This window comes from Microcaecilia unicolor, chromosome 13 (genome assembly GCF_901765095.1).
Source record: "Microcaecilia unicolor chromosome 13, aMicUni1.1, whole genome shotgun sequence".
Lineage (NCBI taxonomy): Eukaryota > Metazoa > Chordata > Amphibia > Gymnophiona > Siphonopidae > Microcaecilia > Microcaecilia unicolor.
In genome coordinates this window covers 43,469,475-43,496,287 of record NC_044043.1, presented here as the reverse complement: position 1 = coordinate 43,496,287, position 26,813 = coordinate 43,469,475, and the positions used below count along the sequence as shown (strand labels likewise).

The 26,813-nt window shown below is 43.1% G+C and overlaps 1 protein-coding gene across 1 annotated transcript in view; it reads right to left on the bottom strand.

Annotated features, from left to right (window-relative positions):
- HEATR6 (HEAT repeat containing 6) overlaps positions 1-26,813 on the bottom strand; it is a 77,152-nt gene that overhangs the window by 29,741 nt on the left and 20,598 nt on the right. The window contains exons 7-10 of the mRNA XM_030186228.1: positions 24,898-25,035; positions 19,513-19,796; positions 6,966-7,143; positions 351-557 (exon numbers count right to left, since the gene is read on the bottom strand). Coding sequence (XP_030042088.1) covers positions 351-557; positions 6,966-7,143; positions 19,513-19,796; positions 24,898-25,035 — 807 coding nt within the window. The remainder of the gene's footprint in view (positions 1-350; positions 558-6,965; positions 7,144-19,512; positions 19,797-24,897; positions 25,036-26,813) is intronic.

The window sequence follows — 26,813 nt, the reverse complement described above, 5'->3', positions numbered from 1 at the left end:
CTAAGAATGTGCATAAGTCCAATACTTTGAGTAAAGTATGTTGCTTTCAAGAAACTAGTTCTAATGATTACTTAAATCTGTTCCTAATAAGCAAAAGCAATATTCTACAACCACTATCTTCAAACAAAACAATAATAGTGACCCACGAAAATTGGGTTCCAGACCAAGTAAAAATGGGAAAGCATAATACAATGAAAAGTAGTACTGGGAATACAACAATGGTAACAGTCCTGCATTGCTCACTGCATCATATTTACATATTACTTTCATGCGTTAAGCTTATTAAAAGGAAGAGATTTGATGCAACAGGCTCTGCTACATCAGCAGAGTAATGTCATGAGACAAAATACCTTAATTATCTGTGTGAGGGTTTGTGAGGAGGATTCAGCTACCAAAGCCAGCAGTAAGCATCTGTGCAACTCTCGGATACCGGAAGCAAGGGTCACAGAGAAAGGAGTGAAGGCCCGCTTGTGCTCACTGGCATCTTCAGCAACAGAGAGGAATTGCTTTGAACCTTCCAAGATGGCTGACAGAACTTGAAGTGCACAGGCCCGAGTCTGAAATTGGAATATACCAGCAACTAATTTGAAAGACAGTTTTTTTTTTCCATCTAAATAATATTGATATGGATATTATATGGAAAATCTAACATATATGACTTACGAATCCTCAAATCTCTGCATTTTTATACAAGAATCAAAAATAAATATTAACTAATATCTTACTATATTTATAAAAGGCAGTTCGTTTGTGCAGCTGTTTGTTGACTCCATGTGGTCATGTTGCACTCCCTCCTCCTGCAAGTACCGCCTTCAAAATGGCATGCACTGGCAGGGCTTCAGTACCATATATGGGAATTTCTCCTTCATATGGTATCGATGCACCGAGCAGGGCAGGGCACCGCCATTTTGAATGCGGCGCTCACAGGAACAGGGAGTGCAACTCCATCCTCCTGCTTCAAGGTACAGGGTGGTTGGGGGGCACTAGGCCACCATGGCAGGTGGCCAGGGAGGGTGCCCACTGAACCACCAGGGAAACCTTTTTGCATAGGGAGGGGGCCTGTAAGCATGCAAATGCATGTTGGACAGAGCTCCCATTCCTCCCCAATGCTCTGCAAACCCAAGCTGGCGTAGGATTTGGAGTGCTGCCCACTGAGCATTGGGGAGGAATACCTAATGCCCTGTTTAGCACGCATTTGTATGCTGCTTGCGCTCAGAGATGGAGAGCTCATTGTTAAATGCTTCCAGCGGCTTTGATCATAGGGTGCAGGCAAATGTGGGTACTAATGGCTTCCAGCACCTGCATTTGCCTTTGATCATCTGCCAATGACTCACTCGCCTTCCAAAATGAATACACACATACCGCCCCCCCCCCCTCCCCCAGCATATTAAAAATGGTGTAAAAGAGACAGCCACACAAATGAGCTATTACATACAATGGTAGGCCAAGGGGGGAGAGATTAGGCTTCACCATCCAGTCAGTCATTCACATCCAAGCACATACAATGGACAGTCACACAAATAAACTATCAGTTAAAGCAGGACAGCTCTCACTCGTCACATACCCTAGTCTAGCGGTTCTCAACCTAGCCAGTCAGGTTTTCTGGATATCAACCATGAATATACACAAGTTAAATCTGCATACACTACCTCCATTCTATGCAAATCTATCTCATGCATATTCATGGTGGATATCCTAAAACCCTGACTGGCCAGGTGTATCCCGGACTGGGTTGAGAACCTCTGCCCTAGTCATATTTACATCATTAAACTCGCACATCTATGCCCCCATCCCCAAACATGCCCAAGCCCCAGGTGAAGACCTAGTTGGACATTGGGATCTCTCAGGGGCGTTTCAGTAGGAGAGTTAGAAGAGGAGAGGTGTGAATAAGAGACAGTTCAAACCGCATCATCTCCATTTCCTATCATCTGTTGATAGGTTTTCCCCACTGGTTATGAGAGACAGACATTTTCTGATCACCTCAGAGTCCTTTGTAATGATCAGAACAGCTGAACATAGTAACCTATGGAACTTTGTACATCTAAGTGCTTTTAAAATGAGCACCATGGTCTCTCACACATCTTCCAAATTTTACTAAAATATTTTCCACTACAAACCAAATTTGCACCAGAAGTTGTAAAACTGTCACTGACTGCAGCCCTTATTTTAGAAGTCCTATTCATGACTTACATAAGTATTGCCATACTGGGAAAGACCAAAGGTCCATCGAGCCCAGCATCCTGTTTCCAACAGACTTATATGTGTGTATTGGATAGATGTGTAAAATCTAACTTTAGAAAGCCAGCATTTACACATATATACCTGCACATGTGTTAACTGCAAGGGGGGGGGGGGCAGTGGTTTGGATGTGATGAGGGTGGGGCTAAAATCTATACGTAAAATCCCCATCTCACAAAGGGAATACACAAGCATGTTTAAAAAAATTTGCACTTTGGTATTTATACCTGCTCTTTCACATACACAGGTATTTCAAAAGTGCTCATTTAGGCCAGTCCTTTACAGGGTCCTTTAAATGAGGGATTCAGGGTGGTATCCTCCTAAATCCTCCCAATGTTTATATCCCCCTCTAAATTAAAATTAAATGACGATTGCTGCTTCTCTGTGTCTAATTAGCAGCAGTAGGTTTGCAAAATGCAGACACCTTTGAGTAAGGATAAGCAGCATAAAATGTATTGTATTGTTCTGGGATCTTGCCAGGTACTTGTAACTTGGTTTGGTCACTATTAGAAACAGGATGCTCGGCTTGATGGACCTTCGGTCTGTCCCAGTATTGCAATATTTTTGTACCGACACTTATAGGTATAAGTTGAAATTTCATGACTTACATATGTGTTGGTACTAATATATGCAAATAGCCGAATTTTCTTCGATTATTTTTTCCACACATTTGTAAAATGGATTCTCCCCGCTGCATATGCCACTATATACACTTGTATTCCTGCAGATATTTTAGAACAGGCTCTACATCAGCAGATCCTCTTCTAAAATGCTAAAAGAATTGTAGATGTCCCGACCCACACTTATTTATTTTTATTTGTTACATTTGTATCCCACATTTTCCCACCTATTTGTAGGCTCAATGTGGCTACATAGTTCCAGAGCAGCACTTGCAGACTCCGGTGTAGACAGATACAAGGTGATGTTGTGGTTAAGTAGTTTGATAGAGTTAATGTGGCGCAACCATATTGGGTCAGAGAAAAACAACACGAAGTGTGGAGGTGCACTTGATCCCCACGGGACAAAAAAGCGAAAACAAAAAAAGGGGTTGGGGTAAATAGGCTCTATTCAAACAATGGGGCAGACGTATAAATTAGTTAAAACAATGATTTTTATTGTGAATAGGTGACTCAACACAGCCGTGTTTCGGCGCCGTAGCGCCTTCCTCAGGAGTCTTCGGATGTGCAAATATTCTTGAGATTTTTGCATCGCCACTCTTTTAAGGAGGAACTGTGCATTTCCTTATGCCATTATCTTCCTGAGTGTTACCCATCTAACCACTGAATACTCCTTTGGAAGAAAGGATTGTGCATCCCTTTGTGTTTTTTCCCCAGTGTGCCAATCACCCCAAAGATTGAAACACTTCCGGAAGACTCCTGAGGAAGGCACTACGGCGCCGAAACACGGCTGTGTTGAGTCACCTATTCACAATAAAAATCATTGTTTTAACTAATTTATATGTCTGCCCCATTGTTTGAATAGAGCCTATTTTCCCCACCCCCTTTTTTTGTTTTCGCAACCATATTGGGATCATGCAACGGAAGATTTGTGTCCAGTCTGTACCGCGATTTAGTTACATTGTGTTGCAGAGATTGGGCATTTATGTTTTGAACAGGTGAGTTTTTAGGTTTTTCCGAAAGTTTAGGTGGTCATTCGTATATTTCAAGGCTTTTGGTAGTGTGTTCCACAGTTGTGTGCTAATTTAGGAAAAACTGGACGCGTATGTTGATTTGTATTTCAGTCCTTTACATCTTGGGAAGTGAAGATTTATCAATTCTGATTCCTACTTACGATCTAAAACGGGGCTGTACATGAAAATAAAACCACTGTAAAACAAACAGGTTAAAAGCAGAAAAAATGTATATTGTATCCAAAACATAGTATATTAGTCTACTCTAGGCATCTGTTTTCTGAAATTTTCAAGAAGGAAATATCATTGCAACTATAAGTGGCAGCAGGAATTTCTAATTCAATGCTATAATAATCTACCTTCCAAAATAATGCATCTTTCTGGAAATTTTAAAATGTATTATTATGAACGATGACAGTCATGGGAACACTAAAGTGCAAAAGAAAGAGTTACAAATTAACACATGAATTAACCACAATTGATCAGAAAGCACACTGTACCACACTTTAAATCTATTTAACAATATTCTTTTGTGAAATATGGCCAGTTGTTTTAATTGATTTCAGGAAGATTATAACTAGCTCTTTTTAAATCGGTTTATCTTTTCTCTTATTGTGCCTGAGCCAGGCCTGCTGATAAGGGATGTTTCATGGCTTCAACTGGCCTGTTTGTGGTTTATATGCATGTGGAGGCTGATTTCAACAGGTTGACTATTCTGGGTATCTCCACACAAATTAAATTTGTAAGAGGACTTATCAACACCAACATCACATCAGCAGAGTCTCAGCTCAATACAACCAACTTCAGTGGAATGAAAACACCACAGTCGTTTTGCAGCTATCTTTAAACTATTGAACTGATTGACAGATGACGTATGTAAAGTGTCATAGGATCATTCTACTCTTTTTACTCTGCTAGACTTATCATTATTTATAATGCATTCTAATTAAAACAGATCTGAATGGCATATACCCCAAGGTTCAATATACCGTGCGGTAATCGAAGCGTATTATATAAGTGTGCATAACTTAATTGCTTAACTAGCTAATCAGCAGTCAATTGGATGTTAACAAGCAATTATCAGCACTAATTGGCATTAAGATTTATGCGCACAACTCACTAAGTGTATTTTAAGTTGCATAGTTGAAAAGGGGGCATGGACATTTCTAAAATCTATGCACACTGTTATAGAATACACCTGCTCTGTGCCTAATTAAGCGTTGGGATTTATGCCAAGTAAAACATGGCATAAATGGCCACGACTAAACTTAATCACATGGAGAGGCTCTTGGTGTATTCTACCGTATTTTTCGGACTATAAGACGCACCGGACCATAAGACGCACCTAGGTTTTAGAGGAGGGAAATAGGAAAAAAAAAATTTTTCCTTTTTCCCTCCTCTAAAACCTAGGTGCTCCGGTGCATCTTGTCCGAGTTCGGGATCGCCCTCCCCCCGGCCCTGTCACCACTTCTCCCTACTCACGTCACGCGATCTTCCCTGGTGGTCTAGTGACGTCGGGGCAGGAAAGAGCCCCCTCTTTCCTGCCCAGTGCGCTGCTCTCCATCCCTGTATGCAGCCTGACGGTCTCAGCGAGATTCAAAATGGCCGCCGAGAATTGAAGTCTCGACGGCCATTTTGAATCTCGCCGAGACCGTCAGGCTGCATACAGGAGGATGGAGAGCAGCGCGCTGGGCAGGAAAGAGGGGGCTCTTTCCTGCCCTGACGTCACTAGACCACCAGGGAAGATCGTGTGACGTGAGTAGGGAGAAGTGGTGACAGGGCCGGGGGGAGGGCGATCCCGAACTCGGAGGGCGGGCGGCCGGCCAGCCAGCCAGCCAAATCTACCTTCGGACTATAAGACGCACCCCCCATTTTTCTCCCAAATTTTTGGGGAAAAAAGTGCGTCTTATAGTCCGAAAAATACGGTATATACCACACGGAAATTTAAGCCTATTCTATAAAAATATAGGTGTGCTTTAGAGAATACGCCTAGGCTTATTTTTTTTTTCCATGTGGAATTTTCAGGTGCCATAATGTTTAATAGTCAGTAACTTGATGGCTTTCAATTCATTGAATATTAAAGAAAAATCAATTACTACTAAAATATATTAAAGATTCCTCACATGGTTTTTATAATTACATACATTTCAAATGAAATAATACATAAATTAGACATTGCTTCTTAATTTGAAATTAAACAATGTGAACACAAATCATAAGAATATAAATTCTCAATTAAAAAGTCTATAAACGGCATAACTTCGATACAAAAGTGATGTCATTCTGTGGCCATCTCTAACAGATTCCTGCTACTTGACAGATTGACACGATGCTGTATATACACCGCAAGTTATAGTCATTCTACTCTCCTGATATACTCTGTCCAATTTCTTTTTCTTATTGTATTTGTAAATAGGTGGGAAAATGTGGGATACAAATGTAGCAAATTATAATAATAATAAACTCCAATTATATTTTGAAACCTTTTTATATCTTATGTTTATTTAAAAAATTTGCTACACAGCCTCTTCTGACAAAAAGGTCAAGGTGGTATACAATAGAAAAGTTTCTAAGGTGACCTTTTACTAAGCTGCAATAAAAATGCTGCTTGATAAATTTTCCCGTTAATATATGAATCAAAAGGGATTTTTCATGGACAAATTTTATACAAGAATATGATTTTCTAGATGTAATATTAGTCTGAAGTATTTATCTATTAATATTTGAATTGGTTGATTTTTTTTGTTTGTTTACAACTTATTTTTATTACAATTTGACTAGCATTGTATTTTGTACGTTTTGTTTTAGGATGTTCTACCTCTGATGCAGCCTGAGGGCAAAACAAGGCTATGTTGGGTATTTTAAATAAAACTGCTCTTTGGTACGTAATGTTTATGTAGAACCGAGGCTCATGTTTCACCATGTACGAGATGATCTCTGTTCCACAGAGCTTACTCATATCCCTTTATTGGTGTAGGATCTACAGATTTCTATTTGAGTTACCTCCATGGATTTTACAAGCCGCCCTGCTACTACCCCAGATGTTTCAGTACTTTGGGAATGACAAACCCTGGCTATAGAAATGATATTCTCTTACCTTTGGAGAGGGGTCTTTTAAAGCGATTGTCATCAAGGATACAGACTGAGGGCTTCCTATTCCTGGTGTGTCAGGGACAAATGCTGACCAATAGCCATAGAGAACTTTTTTCTCTATTGATTTTATGGTAGAAAGAAAACAGGCTAAGGACCCTTGCCGAACTTTAGCTTGATATGTTCTTAAAATATAAAAAAAGAAAAAAATATATATAAAACTTTAATCATATTTTTAGTAAACATTTAGACACAAAGGAGAAAATTCTATAAAGAGTCACCTACAGTCAGGTGGCAAGTACATGTACAAATACCAGAATTCCAGTCAATTATGTGAACAATTGTGCAAGTACAATCTGGCTACACACTATTCTGTAAGTATGCGTATATCATTAATAGTGTATATTCTGCAGGTGGACACTCACATGGGAGGAGTCTGGACAGAGCATACAACTATGGAATTCCCTCCTGAAATTCATCAGATGGGAACCTAATTATTTGATATTCTGGAAATACCTTAAAGCCTGTTTAAGCAATTTTTCATGGATGATCATAATTAATTTAAACCCCTAATTATACAATTATTCAATTTCTCAGTTCCATTCTAATTGTTATTATACCCAGATGACTATAAATTGTTATCTTTTTGCATCTAGCATTCATTTCCATATTACATATTGTAATTACCCAATCCTCATTTATTTTATTACTTAATGTATACTATCCGCATCACTTTTTGTACTGTTATATTTGGAAAAACGAGATTCGAAAGCGCCAAACCCTTACGAGAAAAACTACACTGGCTCCCAATCAAAGAACGTATTGCGTTCAAAATCTGCACTCTGGTTCATAAAATCATCTACGGCAATGCCCCAGGCTACATGACAGACCTCATCGACCTACCAACCAGAAACACAATAAGATCAACACGGACATACCTAAATCTCCACCACCCAAGTTGCAAAGGACTCAAATACAAATCAACCTATGCATCCAGCTTCTCCTATATAAGCAGGCAACGATGGAACGCACTACCAAACGCCGTGAAAACAACGCAAGACCTATTAAACTTCCAAAAGTCACTAAAAACTTACCTATTCAAAAAGGCATACCTGAATGATCCAAATTAAATGCCTGAGCCCTACAACATAACGACTCTAATACTCAAAATGGCATAACACAACTCTTCCTCCTTTCTGATTCCATAATGTGTCACACATGATCTCTACCATGATATCACTATGTATTTATCATACCGGAACTGGCAATCACCAGCACAGTACTATGTAAGCCACATTGAGCCTGCAAATAGGTAGGAAAATGTGGGATACAAGTGCAACAAATAAATAAATAAACAAGTTGTTAGCCACATAGAACCTGATCTATTGGGATAATGTGGGATATAAATGAAATAAATACATAAATAAAATAAATGCAGCTATACAGGTAAATAAGTATATAAACACTGCCACACTGGGACAGATCGAAGGTCCATCAAGTCCAGTATCCTGTTTCCAATAGTGGCCAATCCAGGTCACAACTATCTTGCAAAATCTCAAACGAGTAAAACAGAATTTATGCAGCTTATCCCAGGAATAAGAAGTGGATTTTCCCTCGTCCATCTTAATAATGGTTTATGGAATTTTCTTTTAGGAACTTGTCCAAACCCTTTTTAAAACCCTGCTAAGCTAACTGCTTTTTCTCTGGCAACAAATTCCAGGCCTTAATTACATGTTGTGTGAGAGCATGTGTAAGACAAAAGAATACTACAAGTTATGCATATTTCTCCCAAACCTGGGTGCAAGCATTTACTTTAAATGCTCACGCCTAAACATACTAAAGTCGTAATTCCCCTCAAAAACCTCAAGAAAAAATTCAAAAAATGTAAAACCAGAGATAAATCTTTTAGGAGATATCCTAGTGAAGGGATTGACCCAGTATCACTCCATATGAATAAATCAAAATATGCAAAAATAGAAAATTTTGTTCCTTTATAGAGATGTTCTCAGAGTTATACACTCACCCAAGCAAGGTGCCGCTAATCGTAGCGGCGCTTCTGAGGGTGGATAAGTTTCTCAATCATAGAACTTCTCTAGAGGTATTCATAATTTTTTTCAAACGCACCCATGTGTCAATTAAATATTTCTATGAGTGTGTCTAATACCTTATATAACATAGAGTTTAAATGAGTCAATTCCTACACTTACTCCAATAACCGGCCCTTCTGCTTTTCCCACCACAGCTGAAAAAATAGGTTAAAAAAATATTTTTTTTCAATAGGTGGCAAACCTGCTTCAGGATATCTGAAAACCTCCTTAAGAAATTTATAGAAAATATCTTGAGGACAGCTAAGCTTAACCAATGGAAAGTTCAAAAGTCTCAAATTCAAAGCTCTAGCTTCATTGTCCAAGTTTGCTATGAACTAAATTGGCCCCTTGCAGCAATTTAGTTACCACCTCCTCTACTTGAGAGATTGTAGTTTCAACCACCTTAAGCCAACTTTCTTGGTGGATCAGTTGAGATTGAACAGTCTCCATAGATGAAGCATTTGACTGTGAATTTGTCAAAAAAGTTACACAGACCTTATTCAGGGTCTCCATAACTGTCCAAATAATTTAATAATTTAAAAACACTTGATATAACACCTTCCAAAAATTATGAGTGGTTTACAGTGACAATACAAAACATAAAAACAGGAAGAAAAGAACACCAGGTAAAAATTGGTTAAGAACCCAATCAAGCAAGGCCAAACACTCCACACACATCAAACCTATAGAGAAAAACACAGATCAGCGCTCAGCCTATTACAATTCTTATGCAAAAGCCATTTGGAAGAAATAACACTTTGATCTCCCTTTGAATTGTGTGAATGATTTCTCCTGCCTTAACTCCAATGGGAGCTGATTCCATTGTAAAGGTACCTTCCAATAGAAAGCATTCTCCCTGGTAACCGTTAAACTAGATAGGACATTCCCCAGGAACACTAACAGATTAGTAACTCCTGACCTTAAGGTCCTCCCTGTCAAGGATGATCTCACCAATGGCACCAAATAGCCTGGCACTCCCTCATGTACCAGAGTCAAGATTTTATAAGATGGACTACAGCGTGATGCTGGAAGGTCTTAACAGAGGCTGCAGGGCTGGACTGGGTTCGGGCAGACTCCTTTACACCTCTCCCAGTGCCTCACCAGATGAACCAACACCTTTAGGCATTACTGGATCTGCTAAAGACCCTGGTTCACCCAGGGAAATTTCCCCAGGCTGCGCAGCAAGACTAGGATCTTGCCCCTCTGGGACCGCAACAGAAACCCCGACTTCTGATGTTCTGGCGGCTGCAAGTCGCTTCCAGGTCTTGCAAAACACTGTGTGGGCCAAGAGACACACCACCTTCCAGACTGGGTCACCTCTCTGTCCCAGCAACAGCAGATACACCCAAGGATACTGGTGCTGTCTATGCAGTCACTATGGCTTGCCAAAGAACTGGAGTCTCAAGGGGCAAGGAGGGAAATTCCCTGATTTTCTCTTCCTTTTTGGCATTCAAAGAGGTTTCAACAAAGCAACTACAGATAAAAGCACCAGAGCACTGCATAACATGAGCGACTAGGATGCCGTCTTGGTTACGCCCCCATCCACACATATGGTTTTAAAATGCGAGCACTTACATCAGCCACATAGCACAGGTATATTGTGATAGGAAGAACAGTAATACTTCTGCATCTTGGAGCTGTATATGTGGAGTCCCAAGGTTCACCACTTTCTCCCTTACTGTTTAACATTTTTCTTAGCCCCCTAAATAAATTATCTGGTTTAGGGATATTCTCTTTATCATACGCAGATGATATTGTTTTGTTACATCCAGAATTGAGTTTTTTGAAGATACCTTAACAAACCTGAGACAAAATATTTCTCTGTTTGACAGATGGTCTCAAGCAAATTTTAAAAAATTGAACAAAAATTAAGACCAAAATTTTATGATTTGGTAATTTTGATTCACTGCCAACCAGAGAATTAATTCTGGACACAAGTAAAATATTAAATTTTGAAAAAGCAGCAATGGTTTTGGGAGTTACTGTATATTCTAAATTGTCTCTAATCCCAGATTAATCACTATAAATTCTTTTTTTTTTAACTGAGCCAGCTTAGAGCTATCAGGTCATCCTTGAGTAAGGAAAGCTTTAAAATTATTACACACAATCTATACTCCTTCCACAGCTGATTATTGCAATTCTTTGTACTGCACTGTATCATCAAAGTTGCAGAGAAAGATGTAGCATTTGCAGTACAGCTGCTAGGCTCATTTTTAGTCTGGATAGATTTGAAATAACTACACCCCTGTTGGATTCTTTGCATTGGTTTCCAGTTAATGCGCGAAAGCGAATGCTACATACCTGTAGAAGGTATTCTCCGAGGACAGCAGGCTGATTGTTCTCACTGATGGGTTGACGTCCTCGGCAGCCCCCTCCATCGGAAAGTTTACTAGCAAAGGCCTTTGCTAGTCCTCGCGCGCCCATGCGCACCGCGCATGCGCGGCCGTCTTCCCGCCCGAAACCGGCTCGAGCCGGCCAGTCCAGTATGTAGCAAGACAATACACTTCAAGGGAAGACACAACTCCAAAGGGAAGGCGGGCGGGTTTGTGAGAACAATCAGCCTGCTGTCCTCGGAGAATACCTTCTACAGGTATGTAGCATTCGCTTTCTCCGAGGACAAGCAGGCTGCTTGTTCTCACTGATGGGGTATCCCTAGCCCCCAGGCTCACTCAAAACAACAACCATGGTCAATTGGGCCTCGCAACGGCGAGGACAAACTGAGATTGACCTAAAAAATTTACCAACTAACTGAGAGTGCAGCCTGGAACAGAACAAACAGGGCCCTCGGGGGGTGGAGTTGGATCCTAAAGCCCAAACAGGTTCTGAAGAACTGACTGCCCGAACCGACTGTCGCGTCGGGTATCCTGCTGCAGGCAGTAATGAGATGTGAATGTGTGGACAGATGACCACGTCGCAGCTTTGCAAATTTCTTCAATAGAGGCTGACTTCAAGTGGGCTACCGACGCAGCCATGGCTCTAACATTATGAGCCGTGACATGACCCTCAAGAGCCAGCCCCGCCTGGGCGTAAGTGAAGGAAATGCAATCTGCTAGCCAATTGGATATGGTGCGTTTCCCTACAGCCACTCCCCTCCTATTGGGATCAAAAGAAACAAACAATTGGGCGGACTGTCTGTGGGGCTGTGTCCGCTCCAGGTAGAAGGCCAATGCTCTCTTGCAGTCCAATGTGTGCAGCTGACGCTCAGCAGGGCAGGAATGAGGACGGGGAAAGAATGTTGGCAAGACAATTGACTGGTTCAGATGGAACTCCGACACGACCTTTGGCAGGAACTTAGGGTGAGTGCGGAGGACTACTCTGTTATGATGAAATTTGGTGTAAGGAACCTGGGCTACCAGGGCCTGAAGCTCACTGACTCTACGAGCTGAAGTAACTGCCACCAAGAAAATGACCTTCCAAGTCAAGTACTTCAGATGGCAGGAATTCAGTGGCTCGAAAGGAGGTTTCATCAGCTGGGTGAGAACGACATTGAGATCCCATGACACTGTAGGAGGCTTGACAGGGGGCTTTGACAAAAGCAAGCCTCTCATGAAGCGAACAACTAAAGGCTGTCCTGAGATCGGCTTACCTTCCACATGATAATGGTATGCACTGATCGCACTAAGGTGAACCCTTACCGAGTTGGTCTTGAGACCAGACTCAGACAAGTGCAGAAGGTATTCAAGCAGGGTCTGTGTAGGACAAGAGCGAGGATCTAGGGCCTTGCTGTCACACCAGACGGCAAACCTCCTCCAATGGAAGAAGTAACTTCTCTTAGTGGAATCTTTCCTGGAAGCAAGCAAGATGCGGGAGACACCCTCTGACAGACCCAAAGAGGCAAAGTCTACGCCCTCAACATCCAGGCCGTAAGAGCCAGCGACTGGAGGCCGGGATGCAGAAGTGCCCCTTCGTCCTGTGTGATGAGGGTCGGAAAACACTCCAATCTCCACGGTTCTTCGGAGGACAACTCCAGAAGAAGAGGGAACCAGATCTGACGCGGCCAAAAAGGAGCAATCAGAATCATGGTGCCTTGGTCTTGCTTGTGTTTCAACAAAGTCTTCCCCACCAGAGGTATGGGAGGATAAGCATACAGCAGACCCTCCCCCCAGTCCAGGAGGAAGGCATCCGATGCCAGTCTGCCGTGGGCCTGAAGCCTGGAACAGAACTGAGGGACTTTGTGGTTCACTCAAGATGCGAAGAGATCTACCAAGGGGGTGCCCCACACCTGGAAGATCTGTCGTACCACACGGGAATTGAGCGACCACTCGTGAGGTTGCATAATCCTGCTCAACCTGTCGGCCAGACTGTTGTTTACGCCTGCCAGATATGTGGCTTGGAGCACCATGTCGTGACGGCGAGCCCAGAGCCACATGCTGACGGCTTCCTGACACAGGGGGCGAGATCCGGTGCCCCCCTGCTTGTTGACATAGTACATGGCAACCTGGTTGTCTGTCTGAATTTGGATAATTTGGTGGGACAGCCGATCTCTGAAAGCCTTCAGAGCGTTCCAGATCGCTCGTAACTCCAGAAGATTGATCTGCAGATCGCGTTCCTGGAGGGACCAGCTTCCTTGGGTGTGAAGCCCATCGACATGAGCTCCCCATCCCAGGAGGGACGCATCCATGGTCAGCACCTTTTGTGGCTGAGGAATTTGGAAGGGACGTCCCAGAGTCAAATTGGAGCAAATCGTCCACCAATATAGGGATTTGAGAAAGCTCGTGGACAGGTGGATCACGTCCTCTAGACCCCCAGCGGCCTGATACCACTGGGAGGCTAGGGTCCATTGAGCAGATCTCATGTGAAGGCGGGCCATGGGAGTCACATGAACTGTGGAGGCCATGTGGCCCAGCAATCTCAACATCTGCCGAGCTGTGATCTGCTGGGACGCTCGCACCCGCGAGACGAGGGACAACAAGTTGTTGGCCCTCGTCTCTGGGAGATAGGCGCGAGCCGTCCGAGAATCCAGCAGAGCTCCTATGAATTCGAGTCTCTGCATTGGGAGAAGATGGGACTTTGGATAATTTATCACAAACCCCAGTAGCTCCAGTAGGCGAATAGTCATCTGCATGGACTGCAGGGCTCCTGCCTCGGATGTGTTCTTCACCAGCCAATCATCGAGATATGGGAACACATGCACCCCCAGCCTGCGAAGTGCCGCTGCTACCACAGCTAGGCACTTTGTGAACACCCTGGGCGCAGAGGCGAGCCCAAAGGGTAGCACACAGTACTGGAAGTGGCGTGTGCCCAGCTGAAATCGCAGATACTGTCTGTGAGCTGGCAGTATCGGGATGTGAGTGTAGGCATCCTTCAAGTCCAGAGAGCATAGCCAATCGTTTTGCTGAATCATGGGGAGGAAGGTGCCCAGGGAAAGCATCCTGAACTTTTCTTTTACGAGATATTTGTTCAGGGCCCTTAGGTCTAGGATGGGACGCATCCCCCGTTTTCTTTTCCACAAGGAAGTACCTGGAATAGAATCCCAGCCCTTCCTGCCCGGATGGCACGGGCTCGACCGCATTGGCGCTGAGAAGGGCGGAGAGTTCCTCTGCAAGTACCTGCTTGTGCTGGAAGCTGTAAGACTGAGCTCCCGGTGGACAATTTGGAGGTTTTGAGGCCAAATTGAGGGTGTATCCTTGCCGGACTATTTGCAGAACCCACTGATCGGAGGTTATGAGAGGCCACCTTTGGTGAAAAGCTATCAACCTCCCCCCGACCGGCAGGTCGCCCGGCACTGACACTGGGATGTCGGCTATGCTCTGCTGGAGCCAGTCAAAAGCTCGCCCCTTGCTTCTGCTGGGGAGCCGCGGGGCCTTGCTGAGGCGCACGCTGCTGACGAGAGCGAGCGCGCTGGGGCTTAGCCTGGGCCGCAGGCTGTCGGGAAGGAGGATTGTACCTACGCTTACCAGAAGCATAGGGACCAGTCTTCCTTCCCCCGAAAAATCTTCTACCTGTAGAGGTAGATGCTGAAGGCTGCCGGCGGGAGAACTTGTCGAATGCGGTGTCCCGCTGGTGGAGAGACTCTACCACCTGCTCGACTTTTTCCCCAAAAATGTTGTCCGCACGGCAAGGCGAGTCCGCAATCCGCTGCTGGAGTCTATTCTCCAGGTCGGCGGCACGCAGCCATGAGAGCCTGCGCATCACCACACCTTGAGCAGCGGCCCTGGACGCAACATCAAAAGTGTCATAAACTCCTCTGGCCAGGAATTTTCTGCACGCCTTCAGCTGCCTGACCACCTCCTGAAAAGGCTTGGCTTGCTCAGGGGGAAATGCATCAACCAAGCCCGCCAACTGCCGCACATTGTTCCGCATGTGTATGCTCGTGTAGAGCTGGTAAGACTGGATCTTGGCCACGAGCATAGAAGAATGGTAGGCCTTCCTCCCAAAGGAGTCTAAGGTTCTAGGGTCTTTGCCCGGGGGCGCCGAAGCATGCTCCCTAGAACTCTTAGCTTTCTTTAGGGCCAAATCCACAACTCTAGAGTCATGAGGCAACTGAGTGCGCATCAGCTCTGGGTCCCCATGGATCCGGTACTGGGACTCGATCTTCTTGGGAATGTGGGGATTACTTAATGGCTTGGTCCAGTTCGCAAGCAATGTCTTTTTCAGGACATGGTGCAAGGGAACAGTGGACGCTTCCTTAGGTGGAGAAGGATAGTCCAGGAGCTCAAACATTTCAGCCCTGGGCTCGTCCTCCACAACCACCGGGAAGGGGATGGCCGTAGACATCTCCCGGACAAAGGAAGCGAAAGACAGACTCTCAGGAGGAGAAAGCTGCCTTTCAGGAGAGGGAGTGGGATCAGAAGGAAGACCCTCAGACTCCTCGTCAGAGAAATATCTGGGGTCTTCTTCGTCCTCCCACGAGGCCTCACCCTCGGTGTCAGACACAAGTTCACGGACCTGTGTCTGCAACCTCGCCCGGCTCGACTCCGTGGAGCCACGTCCACGATGGGGGCGTCGAGAGGTAGACTCCCTCGCCCGCATCGGCGAAGCTCCCTCCGCCGACGTAGTCGGGGAGCCTTCCTGGGAGGTGGCCGCGGTCGGCACCGCACGCGGTACCGACGTCGGGGACCTCAACCTGGGCGATGGACCAGCCGGCGCCATGCTCGACGGTACCGGAGGCGCAAGCACCGCCGGTACCGGAGGGGTAGGGCGCAACAGCTCTCCCAGAATCTCTGGGAGAACGGCCCGGAGGCTCTCGTTCAGAGTGGCTGCAGAAAAAGGCTGAGAGGTCGATGCAGGCGTCGACGTCAGAACCTGTTCCGGGCGAGGAGGCTGTTCCGGGCTGTCCAGAGTGGAGCGCATCGACACCTCCTGAACAGAGGGTGAGCGGTCCTCTCGGTGCCGATGCCTGCTGGGTGCCGAATCCCTCGGCGACCCAGAGCTCTCGGTGCCGACACGGGGAGGAGACCGGTGTCGATGCTTCTTCGACTTCTTCCGAAGCATGTCACCGGAGCTCCCCGGCACCGACGAGGAGGACGTAGAATCCATCCGTCGCTTCCTCGGGGCCGAGACCGAAGAGGGTCGATCCCGGGGGGGCTGTACCGCAGGAGCCCTCAGGGTAGGAGGAGACCCACCCGAAGGCTCACCGCCACCAGCAGGGGAATGGACAGCCCTCACCTGCACTCCTGACGATGCACCTCCGTCCGACGACATCAGCAGACGAAGTCTCGGTACCACCGACGTCGATGCAGTCGCCCGATGCCTCAGCGCCGATGCAGAGGTCCGATGCCTCGATGCAGTCGATGGAGCGGCAGCCAAGGAAGATGGTCCGGACGCTGACGACGTCGATGCACTCGATGCCTCCGGTGCCGATGTCGACGAAGAGCCCGAGAACAAAACGTTCCACTGGGCTAATCTCGCTACCTGAGTCCGCCTTTGTAACAGGGAACACAGACTGCAGTTCTGAGGGCGGTGCTGGGCCCCTAGACACTGAAGACACGCAGAGTGCCTATCAGTGAGCGAGATTACCCGGGCGCACTGGGTGCACTTCTTGAAGCCGCTGGAAGGCTTCGATGTCATGGGCGGAAAAATCACGCCGGCGAAATCAAAAGCCGAAATGGCGAAATTGAAGCACCAAAATTTAAAGGGAGAAAAATCTCGACCGAGGCCAAACTAGGCCTACCCCGAAAACGAAAGAAAACTTACGGGGCAAAAGTTGAGAAAATTTACGGGAAGGGCAGAAAACCCGAAAGGGTCTTCCGGAACACTTCCGGAGCGCTTCCCGAACTTTTTTAGAGAAAAACAAGGAAAAAACACGTCGAAAAGGACGCGCGAGGTCGACTCTCTGGGGCACGAACGGTGTAACACGACCGTACCGAGCGCGGACGAAAGAAGACTGGCCGGCTCGAGCCGGTTTCGGGCGGGAAGACGGCCGCGCATGCGCGGTGCGCATGGGCGCGCGAGGACTAGCAAAGGCCTTTGCTAGTAAACTTTCCGATGGAGGGGGCTGCCGAGGACGTCAACCCATCAGTGAGAACAAGCAGCCTGCTTGTCCTCGGAGAATAGCTTTTAAGATAAAATGATTTAAAAATCAAAGCCTAAGGGATGAATTCTAAAAGGGTTACTAAGATTCTACACTTTTTCAGCAATCGTTTAGTAGTACCCACGATTCATAATTTATTTATTTTTTTAAATACTTCTAACTCACCTATGCAGTAAGCGGTTTCCATAAAAACATACATATTAAAATACAAAATAAAAACAAAGATATATCTTCATTAACCTACGTAACAAAGTGCTGCCATCACAAACTCTCCAACTCTACACTGCCTATCAGAAAAAAGCTTGAACAAAAAGCCGTGTTTAACATTTTTTTTTTTTAATTACTGAAAACTAGTAGTTATACGCAACTGACCAGACAAAGCTTCCACATAAGTATTCCTGCAATTGAAAAGGCCGATGCGCGGATAGTAGCATAACGCACAGAAGATACCAAATGCATTCAAACATTTAGGGGCCCTTTTACTAAGATGTGCTGAAAATGGCTTGCAGTAGTTTGGGAATGGGTTTTGAGCGCACGCCGATCCATTTTCCAGTGTGCCTGTAAAAAAGGCCTTTTTAAAATGTTTGCCAAAAATGGACGTACTGCAAAATCAAAATTGCCACGTACCCATTTTGGGTCTGTGACCTTACCACCAGCCATTGACCTAGCAGTAAAGACTCGAGCGGTAACCGGATGGTAATGACCTATGTGCATCCAATGCTACTTGACGTGTGTCCGAAAATAAAAATTATTTTTCGGACATGCGTATCTGACACGTGCCAAAAATGAAATTACAGCAAGAGCCACGCGGTAGCCGGGCGGTAAGTGCGCGTTGGGCATGCGTAGACGCGCACTCAGCTTAGAAAAAGGACCCCTTAGTGAAACCAGATCTTAAAGACCTTCCGAATGAGAACAGAGTGAAAACCTGACCTAAATACCATGGCATTTTATTATGAACCACTTGATAAATGAGAATAAAAACTTTAGACTGCACTCTATGTTTTACAGGCAACCAGTGAAGTTTCCCTTCCCTGAAAGGAGTTAAATACAAGAAACACTACAAAAGTCAGCCCTCAATGCCACTCTGCTTTAGCTTCAGTAACCAACTCTGGTAAACAGCTCTTAACGCCACCACAGCTTCCGTCCAAACCTCTCCTGACTGCAATCACTGTTGCCGCAAACCGAAATGAGCTAAAACCATGCCCTGCCATTGCTGCCACCAGAACTGGTTTGTGTTCTAAGGACCTTTGCTGTTCTGCAGGTTTGAGTGAATGAGTAACCTGGGATCAGCAGCACAAATCTTGCTACTATTTGAGCTGGAAGCAGGATACTAGGCTAGATGGACCATTGGTCTGACCCAGTATGACTATTCTTATGTTCTTAATGGTCAGCATAGTGGGATCAGAACTAGGGGATCCTGATTCAAATTCAACTATAGCTCCTTGTGATCTTGGTGAAGTGACTCAACTAAGATTCTAAGCCCATCAAGAACAGAAAAACACCTCTTATACCTGAAAATATACCATTTCAATAGCTTTTGGGTTTGCAGGGGGTATACATGAGAAAATAAATACATTGACAAATTTAATATAGTTTGTTTTGACCATTACAAGAGTACTATCAATAGGAAGCTTTCTAGATTATGGCAAATTGTTAATCTTAGTGTGTCTATTTTGATTTTTTCCTCCAGAAGCCCTGTTTCTTTTTTTTTTTGTTTGACAGTGATCATGGTCTCTATGTTTCTGAAAAAGAGGTAGCAACAACAGGTCTAGTTACCCCAAAGAAGGGGCAAAATCATTTGATTATAGGGACCTGCATGCTTTTACAAACTGTAATAGAGAAAAGCATTTTCATTCTACTTCAAAAAAAAATTAATGTTTTTTAAATAAAAGCAAATCTATAGTCAAAGATTTTTTCATCAATGTAATCAATTATCTGCAAGTGACTTTTTTTGAAAATAAAACAATAATCCTGTTTCTATGGTAAATATTAACCTCAGTTTGCTTTGCATTCCCCCTTCAGTGTCAGAGTACTCGGACTCACTGCTGCTAACTTTTTTCCAGCTGGGATACTGATGTGATAGATGTTCCGGCTTTGCGGGTGAAAACGAAGCTTTTGCTGGGGAATTCTGGGGCCCTAAATACAAACTGTCATGTGCGCTTATCTTCAGTGTTGTTATCCCAGGTATTAGACTGGCTTCTTCCCGATCTTCTGGTTCTTTTCTCTCTTCCCCAAGCTGACATTTCTTCTGTTTTACTCGTGATTTCTTTCTTTTGTTCTGTTTGGAAAAGAAAAGTAAAGCATGAAATGTACTGTGAGAAAATAATTTTTAAACACAAAGTTGTCGGCTAAACTAGGAATTGTATCAGGTGGCTATCTGGGCTTTTTTCATGATAAAAATCTACCATATGTTACTCTCTAACAGTGAGAAACAAACATACGGGGGCTGATATTCAACCACTGACAGGCAGCATAGTTAAAGCTCGCTGCCAGCGCTGAACATGGAAATTCAATGCCATGCCATATCTAGCGATCGGCTATTCAAGTTTAACCGGTTAAGTTCCTAGAAGTTAACGAAAGGACTGCTATTTATGTGGTCCTATTTAAAAACATACCTTTTCCGAGAGGCAGTTGAAATAAATGTTTAGATTTTAATATTAAAAAAAAGAAAGAAAGGGGGAATATATATACATGCATATGTGTATAGATATATGCTGTGGGTGTGTGTATATAGGTTTATTTATATTATTAGTTAGTTTTTAGCTTAAAGTATTAATAATGTTAAATCATTGGTGCCGCAAATTCTGTGTGTATTTTTGGAGTGCTTTTCTATCACAAATGGATTTCAGTGTGTTGGTTTTATTTTAATGTGATTTTATATTGTAAACCATTCTGATTTACTCTTGTAATAAGCAACAGTCTAGTAAATAAATAAACGATAACCACTAAACACAGTGTTGAATATTGGTGCTAAACAGGAATATTCAGTGGAGCTAACCAATTATTTCCTCCTGAATATTCACAGATAGCCAGTTAAACGCTATTTAAGCAGTCAGTGGCTGTTGCTGACTGGTTAAATAGCGTTGAATATCAGGGGTGGGGGGGACAAAGTTCTTTCAAAGACAAGGGTGGCACCAGCCGGTACACAAGAGTAACTGAATTTCTAACTAACTCAATTAAGAGAATAAAAAATAAAAAAAATGAGGAACGTACATGTTGCATGGCTCATGCAATGTATTTCCTCCCTCCACATATGTGTGTGTATGTACCTGGGAGGAGGCAGCGGTTTTATATTCAGAAAAGGGCTCATAAAAATGTCTGGAGGTGAGCACAGTCCATCACCATCTACTGGAGACAGAGGAAATTGAAGAGCAATTGGCTGCATAGTACCCTTTATAGTGCAGAGTTCAAGTCTTTGCTCTCCCTTTCTATCTGCTGGCTAATGGGCATTCTCATCGGTTTTTGACTGGTCAGGTGAACAATAAGGAAGAGGCAGTTTCAAAAGGAGGAATTTCCTAAATGCTATTATTTCACTTTATCTAAAGGTCCTATGCTAGAGAAGCTGGAATTGCTTCTCCCATAGATACTCATTGGGCCCTTTTTGGGGGAAATATTTCTCTGGAACCACCAGTCTTATCTGGCCCATTTTTCACCTATGTGTGTCTTTTCATCACTTTCTCCCCCATGCCAAATTTGATCCCATCTATGTTCCCTAAATTTCTCTCACTTGGCTCCACAGGTTGCATGGATTATATATAAAAGATTGAAATATGGAATGACTAGACAAAAAATGCCATCAATAGCACATATTGCTTTCACTAGAAACAAAAATATTTAACAGTGTAGTGCATTCTTTTTTTACCTTCTCAAGTGGATCAGTCCTGGTACTGACAAAAAAAAATGTTATAAAAGATCCACAACATGTTCAACTTTTATAATTGATGCAACTCAATGCCCTTGCCCAACGTTATATATTGGGAGAACTATTAGACCTATGAAAATTGGTCATACAATATCCATGGAGCTGTTTTGGCACTTTAACAAGTCCTCTGGTATCACGTTATTTGCAACAATCTTTTGTCATGAAATGCCTAGCCACCTACCTGGGGTTACCCCACAGCCACTTAAGAGGGTCTATCCCCAGCACAGCTCAGGTTCACCTGTACCTGTCGCTTGTGTTCTACACTAGCACCCTCCTCCTGGTCACAACCTGGGCGACTCTCCTGCTCTCAAATTATCCCCAGTGATTTCTAGGTTACTGGAGGCCACACTCCCAGTGGTCCCACAATTCCCTGAAAGCACTCATAGACCCAACACACAAACCTCCAAGATTTTTTATCAGTCCAGACAAGCAGAGTCAACAAACTGAAAATTGTTTATCATCTTAAAAATTGAACAGCAAACAATAATAGGTAACTGAAATATGGATCAATTATAAAACTATTGCTTACTTTCTAAAAAGTACCTGGGGAGATCAGAAATATGCTGCTCACAGATTATCAAATATAACTGATCACGGGGCTTCAGCAAAGCCCCTGAAACTGGGACAAAAGCCAGTACTCTCCAAATGAAAATGAGCTCTTTGGGCCAATCAGTGCCCATAACAACAATCTTTGAAAGTATACGGCAGACTGTCTTTCCAAAAGGCTTAAACAAAGAAAACAGCCTTGGTTCTGGAGCAGCTTCAAAACAAACATGCACCACCTGCTGGCCAAACTAGAGAAATACACTTCAAGAAGTAAGACAGTTTTACATGCTTAAAAAACCCACTGTTCTGTCACAGAAGAGTTTTATGGTTTGTTATAAATCAGATACTGAATATCAGAGGGAGGGATCAAATAGGCTTGGAAAGAACAAATTTTGCATATGTGAATGCAATTCTCAGTATCCTCATGGACTGAAGATATTGAATGGATGCCAAACTTTAAATAATTGTATTCCAGGAGAAGTCAAAATGGGGTCGGAGCTAGTTGCTCGATCCTGAGCTCTGTATTAATCCAGGTCCACGCTGCAGCGGAGCACTACTTGCAATGAGGAAAAAGAGGAAGGGGGCGGTCAAGACTGTCACCCCAGCAACTAAACCTACCTCTGCTTCTAAGCAGCTAACTTTGGAGGCATGCAGGGTGAGGTCCAAGTCAGTGTCTCTGGCTGTATCTTCGACAGGATCTGTGTTGTCAGACTGCAGTGTTGAGGTGGTCTCGTTGAGCCTCAGAGTGGTGGAGTCAGGCTGGTATGGATTCCATCCTCACTTGAGGGTCCTCCTGTGGCTTTTTCCTCTCCCAGTGCTGGGGGCATAGTGTCATCATCTCTGTCTGAAGATGCTACTTCCTGTGGAGTGCCCGAAGGGAGGAAAGTGGAAAATCTGCAAGGTGGGAGTCTTGAGGTAAAAAAAACCTGCTGCTGTAACTCTGGGAAGCGATTCATGCGGTGAACTCTTCTGTACAAACAGTAGTACAGCAAATGGTGACAGATAAAGATTTGAAAAAGGTCCAACAAGAACTGGCTGTTTGTACGGAACAATATGCTGCAGCTGAAGTCAATTGAGGGGAGATCTTCTCAGATGCAGAAGGGAGTGGTTGCCTTAATGAAGGACAAGGAATATTTCTATCGATAGCTTGCATTTTTGGAGAATCAAACAAATAATAAATAACGAGGTTATTAAATTGTCCACGTTCTCCATTAATAACTGCTATGGATATAATTCACAAGTATTTCCTTGAAATCCTAAAGATGCCATCTGAGGATCTGTCCCCCTCTCCACCCCCCCCCCCCCCCCCCCCCAATCAGAGCATACTATCTTCCTGGCTTTGGGGAGTGCAAGGTAGGGAGATAGCAACTATGGAACTGACCAGCTTCCTTGAGTCATCTTTGGAGGTGATTACGCAGAGATCAACTATGACTGTTACTTTTGCGTTGGGGTCTGATAAGGACTGAATTTTGAATATTTACTTTGGTCACTTGAAGTCTTTTTTGGGTCACAGATTCATGTATTTCCTGATTTGTCAAGAAGTACGCAGAACAGACGTCAGGACTTCTTGGCTCTTGGAGCGAACTATAAACTGAAATTTCCTTGTGCGTATTTATTTTTTAGGGCAAATCTTTCTTATTTTTTGACCAAAAACAACTTCTTGAATTTTTTAAATTAAGAGCTTGCCTGCTAAGTTATTACCAGAGAGTTAAGCATTGTTTAGGTTGGCTGACATGTCTAGTATTCGCTATAGTCTACCCTTTGATTACTGTGATTATTATTGATTTATTTTTGTGGACTCCTCCCTTCTATTATGGTGGTATAAGTTTTCTTTATTTGTGGATATGCATTGTTTTTCTTGGGAATATTAGTGTATATTTCTTTATTCACTTTGTATATTGTGAATTATTCTTTAAGTATAAATTAAAAATAAATTGTATTCCATGTGGGAGTATTTTACCCAACAGAAAAGCTCTAAGAAGTGAATCATGCAAGTCTGGCAATAAAAAGGGGTGTATGTCTGTTAACGCAACCTTAGTGCCGAGTATGGAATGTGGACATTTCAAAGTGGTTCACAGGTAAATTGTACTTTGCTGACAACTTCCTTATATATTAATATAAGTTTTATTTTATGATCACATTGGACTCTTTGGAATTGCACAATGGACACAGTAGTGTTTACAGCAAGGAAGTAATTTATGAAATACTTGCCAAAGAAACAGTGTGATATTGCAGTATAGATTGTGGATAATTGGATTGTCCCTTGATTTAAATTAACAAGTTAAAAAATAAAAAGCAAATGTAAAGATTAACAACAATGCCTATCTGCTTTTATAGAACAGGCTCCCAGAACTACCCATAATTGCATACAAATGTTCTTGTGCAAGTTTACAAGTATACTTGTATATTGTAGTTTCATCCATGCTCCAGTACCAGGAATACCTATACATGGTACATATGTAAGTACTCACACTGTTTGCATGAATACTTGTGTACATTCAAACAGGATTACCTTCTAAACCAATGCTTATTACATGCAGATTTTAGGACATTTCTAGTGACCACTTAAATCTTGTAGCAGAACTGAAAAACTACAAATTCTAGTGTCACTAATGACCATGTAGAATTGATATGTCAGTTATCACAGCTTCTAATTAATGCATATATGGCCTATAGAACTGGCATATGAGGCTGACATCAAGACCATTAAACATGTACTAAGCTTCTGTAGGCAGTATGTAAAATGTTCTTTGTTGCGTAATGTGATCTGTTGAATTTGGCCTAATACCGGTCAAATGTATACAAAACAGAACACAGTATTGATAAGCATTGAAATACTTAATTAACAAGCGTCACGCTATGTTATGTTTACAAATTCAAGAAAAGAGAGCAAAAAAAATCCAAATTTTACCCCCACTTGTTTTGCTGTGCTCGATTCCATTTGTTCCTGCTTAGTGGGTGATCGTCCATCATATTGAGGAAGCGGAGCTGGGTATAAAACTGCTGGCATGTCTATGCTGAGTCCAGGAAGCCCATGAAACATGTACTTCTATACATAAAGAAAGAAGAAAACACTCTTTTGTATAATTCCTCATGGACAGTAGAGGCATAATGTTGTCCCAGAATTTTTCCTATATCGTTCATTACTAAAATTATCATCTCTGGCTCTTTTTTTGTTTAAGATAATTTTATTATTAATATATATTAAAAAGAAAACATCTATACAATCAGAGTAGCTATTAGCAACCTGAACATTATCAGAACTGAGACTATGCAGCTTTTATAACTGCCACTGAATAGATGATAGTCCTTCCAAAATCATAATAGATTTTGTGTTGAGACATGAATTTTATAAAAATACACTTATAAATCACAACTTTACTCATTCTCCACTACAAGGAACACATACATATAGTCCATGTACAAGTACATATGTAAGGATCTGTGTAAAAGATGGACAAGAGACTTGATGACCTGAATATGTATACCCTAGAGGAAGGAGGAATAGGGGAGATATGATACATGTTTAAATACTTTAAAGGTTAATTTACAAACAATATTTTTTTAGAGGCAGGGCTAAGTGGTAGAACTAGAAGACATGAACTGAGGTTACAGGATGATCAACTTAGGAGCAATGTCAAGAAGGTGGTTGCCTGGGATCCCCCCCAAGGAGGTGGTACAGACAAAAAACAAACCGCGACAGAAATAAAAAATGTGTGGGATAAGCACAAAGGATTCCCACATGGAAAAAGAATGGAATCAAAGTAAAGCTTAAATAGCAACTCCAGTAGTTGGGAAGTAAGCTCAGTGCTGGGCAGACTCCTACTGTCTGCATCGCACTTATGGAAACACAGATCTGGATGGATTGGAGTGAAGTGGGCTTTGACATCAACTCCAGCAGCTGGTAAATGAGGCCAATGCTGGGCAGACTTCTACAGTCTGTGTTCCAAATACAGCAAGAATAGATCAAGAACAAGTATTTTGTCTGAAAACATTTTCAGCAATTTTTTTAAAATGAGAACCACAAACCCTTTAAAAACAACTTCCCAATAACCGCCTCCCCCCGCCTCCCGCCATGGGGCAGATTTAACCCAGACTCTAAGATACAGCCAGAGGTTTTGTTTCTTATAACCTCCTGTATGTACAGACCATCAACCCACAACTCCCCTCACCCTTAATTCTCACTCGGTAGATTTCAGGAGCTATAGCAAGTTCCCAATGGAACTCCCATTAGGGGAACTTCTGGTTTAACAACCATGAACTCCCCTCAATCCAATTTATTCAGGACAAGGCCCCTAGTATGGGAGGGGAGAAAGTCTGAATGTAACCATCGCAAAGGAACAGAAAACACTTCTTTCATTTTAATGTAAAATGTGCCTCTCTAGCTTCCCAGAGAAATAAAGTATGTAGCTTATTTCACCACCCCTAATAAGAGGGAAAAGTATGCATATTTTATAACACTCATATCATATGCTATGAGTGTATCTCAGAGAGAGAGGTGAAGACACTAAGGATGATAGTGATTAAAATGCTTTCAGTTTACAACATTGCTGGACTGTTGGTTTGACTGAGTATCAACAATGAAGTGTGACTACGCTGCAACCAAAATTATAAGACTACTCTTCCAAGACTATATCAGAAATAGCTACTTATATGTGGTTGGCATTGTGGTGAATTGCCGAATACCCTATTGTGATACCAGTATTTGGTCAGGAAGGAGTGTAACCTGCATAGAATGGCAGACGTGGCTCTGGCCACCTCGTGGGGCAGAGCGGACGGACCATGTGGTTACTACACCCTCATTCTATGTAGTGTGCTAAAAATTAA